Source organism: Mesocricetus auratus, unplaced genomic scaffold (assembly GCF_017639785.1).
Source record: "Mesocricetus auratus isolate SY011 unplaced genomic scaffold, BCM_Maur_2.0 Super-Scaffold_2245, whole genome shotgun sequence".
NCBI classification, from domain to species: Eukaryota; Metazoa; Chordata; class Mammalia; order Rodentia; family Cricetidae; genus Mesocricetus; species Mesocricetus auratus.
In genome coordinates, this window is record NW_024429180.1 from 2928528 (window position 1) to 2941326 (window position 12799).

The window sequence follows — 12799 nt, forward strand, 5'->3', positions numbered from 1 at the left end:
AGTCTGCTTCCTTAGTGGAGCGTGATCTAGCCTCTAGCTCCTGCCTCCCTGGGATCTCAGCCTTGTTTGCATGCCTTGGGAGTTTTTCTCGCTCGCTCGGGTGTGAAGGGGTGAAACCAGCCTTGCCCTCCCTCCCGCCTGTCCATTTAAAAGTCCCTTCCTCGTTCTGTCCAACGTGAAGGGCCAAAGTGCCAGGGGAAGTTGGCACTCTGCTCCACGCTAGGAGTGAGCAGCTGGCAACTGAGCTCTCCACGCATGGGTAGCAACCTCTGGCTAGCAGCAAGAAAATGAGAGGCTCTAAGCTGGGCTGGTGCTAACGTTTCTAATTTTAGTCTTGAACTTCTAATCCTCCTGCCTCTACCTCGCAAGTGTGGGGACTACAGGTGTGCACCGCCAATTTTATGTGGTGTGCAAGATAAAATCCAAGACTTTGTCTGTGTTGGGCAGGCGGTCTGCCTGCCGTGCTCTGGCCCTAGGAGGCTTCCTAGCTCCAGCACCATGAAATTACCTGGATGGGCAGCACCCCTAGGTCCCTGACTCCATGGAACTGGGATGGGAGCCAAGGGTGGACTTCTACACAAGTTCTCAGGATGCCCCTACTGCTGGTCCGGGACCACACTCTTGAGAACGGTGGTTTACAATGACTCTAAGTGATCGGAACTGACTGCCCTGTCTTCTCCTTGACTCTTATCCATGTTTAAATGTTGCTATTGTGTCCTAGAAGTCAGGACACAATAATTAGTCTGGCCTGCCCTCTACGTACATGCGAGCACGCGTCCACTGTGGTGGGCAGGTTTGTGGCAGTTTGGAAAATGACCGTGGAGGCAGGGAGAATCCAGATGAAGTGTTGGTTCACTGGGGGGCGGACAGAGTGGGCCTAAAGTCGCTGACTTACGCAGACGCTTACTTCCCGTGGAAAGCCGTAGAACAGTCCCTCCTGGAAGCAAATCATCTCGTCAGGGCAGGAACCAAAATTCCTAGGAACCTTTCCATCCTCAGGACTGCTGCTGAGACAGAAGAACAGAGGGAGCAGCCATGAGGATGGAGTTATGGAAGGCGGATGCGTTGCCATCCTGCTAATCCTTGGTTTTGCTGTCCACACTTACACAGACCCTCCTGGGTGAGGAAATCGCCCTTCTCATTGTCTCAGATTTCTCTGACTTTTCACTTCCCTTCTGCCCTTGAAATTCCTGAGGCATCTGCCAGGGCCCACAGAGACGGCTCTGCTTCATCTCGGCTTAAAGTCAGAGAGTCCAGAACTATCCTTACTCTTCCAAGGTTAAAGTCATAAGCCCTAACGGTCTAAGGCATGGCTACTATTACTTGCCCTAATCTCTTCCTTAGTAGCTTCACCTTCTGTTTCTCGGTCCGCACTCTCCCTCTCAGGCACGAGCACAGGTTAATACAGACTGGCCCCAGAAAGCGGGGTTACCAGAGATGGCTACAACAGGTATTGTGTGAAGAGCAGAGAGCAGGCTTAGAGCTTTTGGTTGGTCTAGCTTCCAGGGAGCTTCCCCAGAGAAGGGCATGCTGCCATTCTGTTCTCCGTGGACTGCCACTTGGGACAGAATGGCCACATACCATGGAACCATGCTTAGAGGCTGGGACTTCGCCACCCTGCTGTCTCCCCACTCTGGGGCCAGAGCTCCGCAGCACAGTGGCAAATGGATTCTCCCCCTGGCAGGAGGGAAAGTGGGTAGGTTTCTCAGGTGAGCTGATAAAGATAAAAACAGGGCTGAGTCCCGAGGGACATCTGCACATTCCTCCCCAATGACAGAGACAAGGAAGGAGTAATGTTATCAGGAGCCAGTGACAATCATTGACTCAGATGGCCGTGCAATGCTGAGGTTGCAACACAAGGAACCAGAGACTCTCTGTCTTGGAACTGTGCCCTCCCCCCCTTTTTTTTTTACAAGCACAGCTGCTACTGGCTGGCAGGACGGAGGTGTAAAGCACATCTCAGCTCTCGGAAAATGCTATTGCTGGGACTAGAAAGATGGCTCGGCGGTGATGAGCACCTTCTGCTCTCCCAGAGGACCCCAGTTTGGTTCCCAGAACCCACATACAACACCACCTGTAATTCCAGCTTCAGGGGACTCTACCGCTATCTGCTGGGATCTATGGGCACCTGCACTTACATGGCATACAGATGCTCTCTCTCTCTCCCTCTGTCTCTGTGTGTGTGTGTGTGTGTGTGTGTGTGTGTGAGAGAGAGAGAGAGAGAGAGAGAGAGAGAGAGAGAGAGAGAGAGAGAGAGAGAGAGAGAGAATCTTTTGTAAAACAGAAGAAAAGAAAATACACTGTCCAGCCGGGCGTTGGTGTCGCACGCCTTTAATCCCAGCACTCGGGAGGCAGAGGCAGGCGGATCTCTGTGAGTTCGAGGCCAGCCTGGTCTACAAAGTGAGTTCCAGGACAGCCTCCAAAGCCACAGAGAAACCCTGTCTCGAAAAACAACAACAACAAAAAAAAATACACTGTCCAGGGGAAGAGGGATATCATCATCCCTAGGCTTCTGAGGCGGAAGGTCTTTCTGCCCGCAGCTCCTGCACCAGCTGGCTGGGAAGGTTTCCATCCGCTGGCTATTATGTGGGTGGGAGTGACAGGCTGCCTGCTAGGAGGTTTCGATTCAAGAATCAAGAGTCAGGACTAGAAAGGATACAAAGTGTTCTTAGGTAGGAAGACACAGCCGGCGTTCTCAAACCAAACCGTTTAAAATGCCCCCGCAGTCTGCCCACAGTGAGGAGCCTCTGCAACAAGCTCTACTGGAATCCTGCAGAGGTTGGCTTGTAAGTTTGAGACATTCTTGAGGAAAAGGATCCTCTCTGTTGAACCCAAACACATGAACTCACATGATGTGCACCTGTAACCAAAGTGTTGACATGAGTGTGTTTCCTTGCAGATATGGGAGCTGGGAGTTCAAAGTCAAGGTGTTAGGAAATGGTGCTGTCTGAAGGCTCTGGGCGTGAGGAGGGGAGTTCTCTTGGCTTCTGGTGGCATTGAAGCCATTGGCTCAGAGACATTGCTTCAGTCTATATTTCTATGGTCACATGGCCATCTTCCTTCTGTGTCTCTTTCTCTTGTAAGACCATCACTCACATTGGATTAACAGCCCACCCTTCTCCCACTGGACCTCCCCTAGGTGAATTACCTTACAGCAAGCCTGTTTGCAAAAGGTCTTATTGTGAGATTCTAGAAAGCACTGTGTAGCCCCCCCACCATGATACCAAGAGACTGTGTTATATCTCATGCATATGAATTAAGTTGTAATGTGTTATGTTGAATGCATATAGAATTAAGTTGTGATAGGTATAGCATATAAAGATGACTGTATTGGGCTCAGAAGTAGCATCCCAGGTGCCACCTTGGATGGCCAGAGATATAGACGGACTTTTGTGTCACAGTCCCATTCAATCCTAAACAACCCATATAGTAATGAAAAGGTATGGAAAAAAATTACCCCACGGTATAGGTGACATCAGATGGCATCTGTGTGGGGTGTGGTGATGCATACCTTTAATCCCAATACTCAGGAAGTAAAGGTGCACAGATCTCTGTGAGTTCGAGGCCAGCCTGTGAGTTCGAGGCCAGGGCTACAGAGTGAGAACCTGTCTCAAAACTCAGGCAGAAATGCATCAGGTAGAAGCAGAATCCCTTAAAGTGACAAAGTAAATGCAGGCAACTTATCTCTTTCTACTAAAGCTCAGAGCCTTACTCTGTTGATACTGTGTTAGGGAAAGGCAGGCAGGGGTTAAAGTCCCCGGGCAGTCTATGCAGAATGTTCAGTCATTTTTACACTTTTTATCTTCAAAGTAGCCATTTCTTCCACGACTGTTCATCCCCATATTATAAAACTGGTAACAAAAAAAAGTTGCTTAACACTTACATGGAGTATTGCTAGATAACATGTAGCAAGATTTCAAAAGCACACATTTAACTAACATTTACTTCTAGAATGTTCTTATCTTTTCATACTTAGCAATGAGGCGTGTGCAATCTAAATGTCAGTAAGGAAAGCATTTTCATTCTGTCTGGAGCCTTTTGTAATAATTTTGCCGCAGTAAAGCAGGTTTTTGTTTTCTAGTCTTGACTTACCATCTTAAGAAAAGAAAATGCTGTGTGTGAAAGTTGTAGTCTAAGTTGTCTTCAAAACAAAAGACCGAAGGCTAATTCCTTTTAATTTAGCAATATACAGATGGTGTGGGTCTGTGAGAATATGCAAGATCACACACATTGTGTGTCCCTACAGCATGCCCACACACATCCCTGCGGCTAGCAGGCACGTTTCTGTCCCCTTCTGGGAATCTCCAACTTGAGCTGGCCAGGGCGTGTTGCCCAGGAGGCCAGCAGCCACCTCTCACGTTTCCCTCCAGAGGTCTCCTCTGAGGAAGGATGTCTCTTTAGTCAAGGAATACAGCTGTCTCTTCTGTGTCAGCCACAGGTATTTAAAACAAGCCTTGGGCTAAGTCCTGACCCAAGAGTGTTCTACTGTAAAACATCCAAGAAACCAGCTTGGAGAGCAAGGGTTACGTCAGTTACTTTCTAAAGCTGTGACAAAACACCATGACCAAGGCAATTTATATATATTGCCTTGGTCGTGTTTATATATATGTAAACAACAGCATTTAAGCAGGGTGTTGGCGGCGCACACCTTTAATCCCAGCACTCAGGAGGCAGAGGCAGGCAGATCTCAGTGAGTTCGAGGCCAGCCTGGTCTACAGAGAGAGAGTTCTAGGACAGCATCCAAAGCTGCACAAAGAAACCCTGTCTCAGAAGAAAAAAAAAACAGCATTTAGCTGGGACCCACAGTTCTAGAGAGTTAGAGTCCATGGCAATCACAGAGGGAAATTAGCAGCAGGAAGATAGGCATGGGTCTGGAGTGGTAGGCGTGAGTCACAATGCCTAACAATGTCAAGTGTCTTCCCTAATCTCTTTCCACCTTATTTTTTTTTAAACAGTCTCTCTGTCTTACCAGTTTACTAGCTGGCTGGCTGGTGAGCTTCCAAGAGCCACCTGTCTCTGCCTCCTCAGCGCCAGGATTTAGGCGCTGTTTGCCATGCCTGGCTTTTCCTTCGAACACTGAACTCAGGTCTTCACGTTTGCATAGCAGACGCTACTGACTAAGCCATCTCCCTGGTCCTTTAGAAACCATTTTGAAGGGTAGGAGGATATTGCAACATAAAGTAACAAGCGGTGCATAATAAAGAACCTGTGTCCATTATGGACTGGAACGTGTATCCCCAAAGTTCATGTGTAGAGAAGTCCAGGCCCCCAGTAACAGGAATGCGATGTCTCTAAAGACCAAGGCAGTTGCAAATGTGACTGATTAAGACGAAACCATAGTGGAGTGGGCTGCAAGTTCAGAATAACTAGTATCTTTATTAGCGGGGCAGAGATACACACATGGGAAGGATTCTGTGTGGGCATGGAGACAATAGAAGACAATGCTTCTATATACTGAGTAATGCTAGAGAGTGCTAGAAACCCCCACTCCCCCAGAGAGGCCCAGAACATTCTCCCTCTCAGGCACAGAACACAACCCTTTGATCTGAGACCTCTAGCTTCCAGGACTGGGAGTCAATGGACCTAGGCTGTTTTTGAGCCACCTTGGATTATAACTCCACGGAATGCATATGCTGTCCAGGAGCTGTTGCCCCAAGCCTACGCTGTGGATGCCAAGTTAAGAAGGCCAAGACCCAGCTATGGAGCACCCGCGAGACAAAGCGTGGCCTGACTGACAGACGAGAAGGATGCAGGGGCACATTATCACTTAAGTAGGTCATACAGCAAGAGTGCCCTGGCGTCTGCCCCGCAACACAGACGCGTCAGGGGCTGCTGATGGCACCGAGTGGTGTGGCGCCGGTGCAGAGGAGCTGAAGCCCGGCAGCAGCTATGTGGGTTTATGCTCCATGTCCACCTCCTGAGGACCTGTATGGATGCCCATCGCACCTGTTAAGACTCGGGAGGTGCGTGGGGTACGGACTCAACACAGGCCTCTCCTCCTCCTGTGTCCCAAGAGGACCACAGACTTCCGCCAGGACTCAGATCAACCGTGGCCCAATCAAGTCTTTGGTAAGGTCCCTAGCACTGGGCTGATCTTTTAGTATTTAGGTAGCTTTTTTATTCTCGGGGTGTTTGTTTTTGCTTAAGACGGGGTCTCTCTACATAATACTGGCTGTCCTAGAACTCACTGGGTAGACAGGGCTGGCCTTGAACTCACAGAGATCTGCCTGCCCAGTGCCGGGACCACCACGCCTGACTTCACTTGCTTTGACAGTCAATCGTATGGAAAGGACAGTCCCTGGTCCATCATCATCTCGTCTTTGTACGGTGTATTCACCCACTGAATAACCCAAGATAAAAACCCGTGTCCGAGATCTGCAATGATATCAGCAAAGCCGCCTGATGCGCCGAGGGCAGGATTCAGACATTTTTAGAAGTGGCAGGAAATAGTTCTCAGTCCATCTGAAAGTAGGAGTTCTTTTCCCAGACCCTCGGCAAATGCTTTGATCTTCCAAGGTCCCAAATCCAACTTCTGGAAGTGCACTGTGGGGCCCCGAGTGTTGCTGAGTCATCTCAGCTGATTTTCTGACCGTGGCTGGAGCATGCGCATAGGATTCCACTATACTGCAGGCCTTTGATAGGTTGTTCCTCCCAGGTTCCCGTAAATACACTCCGTGGTGTTTGAACAAGGATGAAAAATGTCATCACGATCTTTGTCATCAATGACAAAATGTGTTTCTCAGAACATATTCCCCATTGAGCAGCCCTCACTGTATTGACTTTTAGATAACAAAACATCACTTAAGGGATTCTAGCCCTACGTGGTTTAACATACTCTCTGCATAAGCTACAGGAAGTGTTCTTGCTGACAGAGAAATGTTTCTAAGCAATGGGTCTCACCTGAGCCTCACTTCCTCCCTCCCTCCCCCCTTCTCTGTCCCTGTACTGCATCCCAAAGTTAGTATTGAGAGAAATGTGAAACACATGCTGACTGTTACTAAATTCTGTCTAAAATCTTTAAACAGTAGAAAGTCAAAATCTATTAGACGTAATAATAGCCAAAGCCAATGTTTGGTCAGCGATTAGACACACTGGCACCACCGTGTGCTTTCTAGATAAGGGAATATGGGATCTAGATACGGCCCTGATCATACTTACATCTCCAAGAGGTCTAGGAGCTGTTCCTGAAACATGGAGTCACTCCAGCACGCTGACTGCGCATAATAGCCAGGATAGCAACCACACAATGGACTAAAGTAAACAAGCCTCACTGAAGCTGAAATCAGAGTTCACATCAAGTCACAACCTGTGGCCCCTGGTTCTGCACTTGGCCTCTCCACGATAGCAGCCCTGTTGACACAGGTACATTCAGATAAGAAACGCTGACTTTGGTGTACGGCCAGCAGATAGCTCTGGATTCTATAAAAAGAGCTGAGCGACCTCTGCCCCGGAATACTAAAGGCAATTCTTGGGAATGCACACCTTTCAAAACACAAAATGCTTCCCCGAAGGATGGCCGGGTCCCTCCTCTCAGGCTCTTGCTTTAGCGAGGTTGGACACTTCCTTTTTTCATGATGAAACTCTAGGTGTGATGACTGGTCAGCTAAGGTCTCAGCCCGCTAAGTGTTCCCCGTAACCGTATATACATTTTATGAACGTCAGTGCTAGGTAACATTTAAAAAATACATTGTTGCTGCTGTTGGAGACACAGCCTCCCCCACCACCCCTCCCGCCCACCGTGAACCAGAGCAGCTAGGGACACCTCGAGAGAGGCACCGCTGTGATGAAATTCACTCTGGCTCTGTGGAATCTGGGCTAGCTGCCCTCCCTCGGAAGGAGAACATCCTGGGCCTCTGTTATCAGTCTCTCTCCTCTCTCCACGGGGAGGCCACACTCTCTGAAGTTTAAGTAGATAAGGATGTGTTTCCATAGTGACCGTGAACCCAACCAAGACAGGAGTTAAGATGGACCGCCTCATGCATGAAGTAGTATCAGGGTCAGGGTCTGAACGCTGTACTTGAAGAGTGAGACAGTGGACTCTTTGGGGACCTACTTGGTGAATGTCTCAGGAGAGTGTCATTCAAGGTTGAAGATTCTAGGACGGTGGTGTCTCTGATTTACTAATGCTTGAAGCTGGGGAGAGAAACCTTCACGTAAACTCTCATATTTTTTTTAACACTGTGTGTGTGTGTGTGAGAGTGTGTGTGTGTTCATGTGCACATGCATGTTTGTATCAGTCAGAGGAAAACTTGGAGGAATTCGTTCTCCTAATGGATTCACGCCTAATGGATTCACACACTGTGTGTGTGTGAGTGTGTGTGTGTGTTCATGTGCACATGCATGTTTATATCAGTCAGAGGAAAACTTGGAGGAATTCGGTCTCCTAATGGATTCACGCCTTGGCCTCAGTGCCCTTTCCCTCCGAGCCATCATGTTGGCCCCTCAGGAGCTCTCGCAGCAGCCTCAGAAAGCACGCAGAACTGTTTACCTTCATCTCTCTATGCCGTTATCTGGGCTTGCCCAGGCCCCCAGATGCCGGCTGTCAGTGAGGAGGTCCAACCTCAGGTCTCACCCTTGGCTCTCATTTTATGCACAGCACCTTGAAGCCACCCCTTCTATCAAAGAACTCTTTACTGGGGGGGAAAGACAAACCCGTTGGGCTATGGTGTGGAATCTTTGACTCCAGCTCCAACAGCAAGAAGATCTGGGAAATGGAGCCCTAGGAGATCAGGAAGGAGTCATTTCCTTCCTTGGAGCAAGGACTAAAATAACATCAATCGTACTCTGAAGTGGGGAAAAAAACCCCGCAAGACCATCCGGTGTGACGCCTGGAGTCATGGCTGAGCTGGGCAAGTGGAAAGGGCCCCAGCTCCGCTGACAGGAATGGGGAAAGATGTGCCTGCCAGGGTGGTGATGGTGGGGGGGTTGGTTTGTTGGGGGGGTCCACATGGTCTAGGTAAAAAAAAAAAGGTTGCTCTTGCAGAACTGGGGTTTTGCTTATTTCGGGACGGATCTAGGAGTTACTCAGACTGATAGTCGACATGGCAGCTCTGAGGAGAAGAGTCGCGAATGAGGAGCAAGAGACTGAGGCACAGAGCAGTCGTAAGTCAGTACCAGCCCAGCTTCTGCCTGTGGTTCCTGCTCTGGGTAGCTGGCTGGTCTCCCCAGTTCTCAGGGCCCGCAGAAGTGATCATCTTCATTCACATGTGGAGATCTTTCAGATCCACACACGGAGATCTTTCAGGCAACAGGACACCAAGCTTCCACGTGCTCCTCGGCGTGAGCAACCGCGTCACCTCGGAGCTCGTTTGATAGGCAGATTCCGCCCCCTTGAGTCTTGATACAAGGCCACAATGACAAGTGTGTGCTCCAGCAGAGCTGTTTCCAGGAGGGTTCGCTTTGCTGCAGGTCAGGGCTCAGGGGGCCACAGCTGGGGGCCTACGGATTACTCGGGATTCTCCAGTGCAGCGGTTTTCAAAGCATGCAACCCTGCGACTGGATTGGGAATGCAGCCGCCAGACCTACAGAGTCAGCAGCTCTGATTCCCCCGCCCAGCCAACTGTCTGTCCTCACAAGCCCTCTGGAGAGCCTCAGGAACAGTCCAGCTTTCAAACAAGACTCCTGAGCTGGCTCCCCACAGAGGCAGGGGAAGCCTAAGGAGCTCCACAACCGAGAACTCCGAGACCAATGGGGGCTGGGAGACAGGAAGAGGGTGGGTTCCCCCCGCCCCCGAAAAGGGATCTAGTGGTGACAGGTAACGATAAGTAAGGAGCAGTATGTAGGTATGGGAGTCAGAGAAGGTCTAGCGAAGACCGGAGACAAGGGTGCGGGACACCCCTAAAATCCAGAGGAGGGACACGGCGGAGCAGGGGTCTCTGTTTCTGAGGTCATGGGGCCGAAGGGTGTGCCTCAGGTTCAGGTGATAGAATGCTACACTAGGTTTGAATTCTCCTGCCTTATTTTGTGTTTGCCATCTCCTAATCTGTCCTTCTAACAATAGCTGTGTTCACAGTACCTACTGTAAGAGGGGGGGATGTGAAGACATGTAGCGTGTTTCTTCCACTGACAGACTCCGTCTAGAGGGGAGGCAGGGACGTGAACGACCCACCACCATTATGCCATCCTGTGCGAAGGGAATATCAGCACCAATGCTAAAACTTGAGCGGGAAGGGACACAGTAAACGGGGGAGGGGCGTAGGGCTCCCAGCAACAGGCAGCCATCTCCCGTGATACATGACCACCAATGCTAAAACTTGAGTGGGAAGGGGCACACTAAAGGGGGGAGGATGTGCATAGGGCTCCCAGCAACAGGTAGCCATCTCCCGGGATACATGACCTTTGAGAGAACACACCACAGTGTATTCAGTGAGCAAACGTTGGGTACTGCGGGGTCGTTTGCATGGAGAAGGGCCTGAGGGAAGAGACGGTTAGGAACAGGAAAGAGGGGTTGCGTCCTAACCCTGAATTAGGCACCCAAGGCATGCTACACCTCAGTGGTTTAACCCTCAGAGGACCCCAGTGAAGAACGCACTGGAGTGCTTGGGTTTTGGGCAGAGGCAGCCTTTGAAGCCTCTGAGGGGGAAATGGTTTGGGCCCTGCTTTGTTCTCACTCTGAATGGATCACAAGCATTGCCTGAGGAAGTCAGCCCTCACTGACCTCCTCAGATGTGACAGTCCCAGCCTGGGATCCCAGAGGATGCCAAAGCTAATTGTTAGGAGAAGCCAGGGGAGCCGGGACAGAGGTGACTTTAACACCGGTGTTTTGTCTTTCTTTTAGGGATGTCCAAGTCACGAGTGAGTATCCTTTGTCCGTGTCCCGAGTCTTCACCCTGGGAATTATATAGTGTCTAGTTGCTACTCAGTGGCTGCAAATGCTCTGTTCTCTTGACACACGACGTGCTCAGGGCATAAGGGGTGGTCCTGAGGTCTGTATGAGGTGTGCTCGCCTTAAGAAATGCTGGGTGTTTCCTGCTTCGTGCCTGGTTGATTTATTCCATGGCATGACTGATGCGGGCCTGCAGGAATCGCAAAATTCAAGGTCCTGGGGTCCAAACAGAACTGAGAACTTGTGAAGTGTGTGTGGGGACCTGTGCTGGTGTGTGGGTGTGGACCGGTGATGAGCACGTCTGGGTATTGTTTCCTTTTTCGTCAGAGTTGCTTTGGGTACCCCTTGAGCATCTTCTTCATCGTGGTCAACGAGTTCTGTGAAAGATTCTCCTACTATGGGATGCGAGGTAAGTTTCTGGCCCGCCCCGCCCTTCTGTGAGAGCGTGGTTCTCTTGGCCAGCCCTGACTTGGTTCCTCTCTCCCGCCGCCCCCCGGCGGAAAGCACTCCTGGTCCTGTACTTCAGAAACTTCCTCAGCTGGGACGACGACCTGTCCACGGCCATCTACCATACCTTCGCCGCCCTGTGCTACCTGACTCCAATTCTCGGAGCCCTGATTGCAGACTCGTGGCTGGGGAAGTTCAAGTGAGTGACTGACGGGGACTCTGTCACCACACAAGTAGAGATGTTCTCTGCGAGCCTTGTGACAGGCTAGGGGAAGTGAGGCTAAAGGAAAAGAAACTTGTAGGGCGTCTGTGGCCTTGCTTCTGCTTGATGCCCTATTCCTGACACTGAGCACCGTGGCTTCAAGAAGCCTGTAATTTTGTCGCTGTTTCTTTGCACGTAACCCCCTGACCCAACCGTATCACGTTGAAGTAGTGGCAGGGACCCTACCTCTCCCCCGTGAGACTCTGGCTTTCAGAGCTGGGAAGACAAAGACTTGCCTATGGCTGAAGCCTTGCCGCCGCGGAGGGTTCGTGTGACTTGGTGGATGAGAAACCACTGTGAGCATTCACTCAGTCGCAGGACGTCTCGTGGGGGCCCTACCAGGAAACGTCCCCTGGAGCTCTACAGATAATGGAGACGTGAGGCATAGGCAGGAGCAAGAGTAGTCATCCTCTTTTAAAGAACTCGGTAGAGTTAGTCATGCCGGCTCCTGGCCAGCCACTGCTACCAGGCAGGAGACTAGAAACTGTCTTTTTTAGTTGTTTGAAAATGTCATAGATGTATATGATGTGTTTTTTATCGGGCTCACCCTGAATTCTCTCCGCCTAATTCCTGTGCTATAAACACTAATTTCTGCGGTAGCAGAGGCGTGGGGTGGAGGGAAGGTAGAGGTAGGGTTTCCCGTTTCTGTGCTCCTAGGCCATCTGTCCTGAGAGTTCACGTTTTTTTTTTTTAACCCGGTTTTGAGAACGGGGTGGATCCGTGACTGGACACTGTGGAGTTTTGTAGGAGAGAGAACAGAAGCAATCAGCTATTGGGGAGTTAAACCAGGTCTCTCTCACCTTTCTGAACACAGGACGATTATTTCATTATCCATCGTCTACACTATCGGACAAGCAGTCATCGCGGTGAGCTCCATTAATGACCTTACAGACCACGACCACAACGGCACTCCCGACAGCCTTCCTGTGCATGTGTGAGTCAATGGCCGCTACTGCCCCGCCCTCTCGCTGTTTGCCGCCCATTAGATGCTCTGATGGCTTATCTTGTTCCTTGCATGTCCCCAAGAGAGAGCAGAGAGGCTGATGTTTTTTTGATTGGTGTGTGTGTGTGTGTGTGTGTGTGTGTGTGTGTGTGTGTGTGCGCCTGCCAAGAACTAAACCGTGCATACTAAACATTTACTCCACCACTGAGCTATGGCCCCTGGCCCCTTAACTAATATCTCATTCTTTTATTACAATTGATAAGGCTTCCCCAAAAGTCCGCATGGAAATCTTTGTGGGGATTTCAAGCTACTTTCAGTGTCA

General features: G+C 50.2%; 1 protein-coding gene across 1 annotated transcript in view; it reads left to right on the plus strand.

The window, feature by feature from the left end:
- The window catches only part of Slc15a1 (solute carrier family 15 member 1), a 46661-nt gene that overhangs the window by 2803 nt on the left and 31059 nt on the right, over positions 1-12799 (plus strand). Inside the window, exons 2-5 of the mRNA XM_040744149.1 lie at positions 10778-10794; positions 11153-11234; positions 11330-11471; positions 12349-12468. Of these exons, the coding sequence (XP_040600083.1) occupies positions 10778-10794; positions 11153-11234; positions 11330-11471; positions 12349-12468 (361 nt within the window). The remainder of the gene's footprint in view (positions 1-10777; positions 10795-11152; positions 11235-11329; positions 11472-12348; positions 12469-12799) is intronic.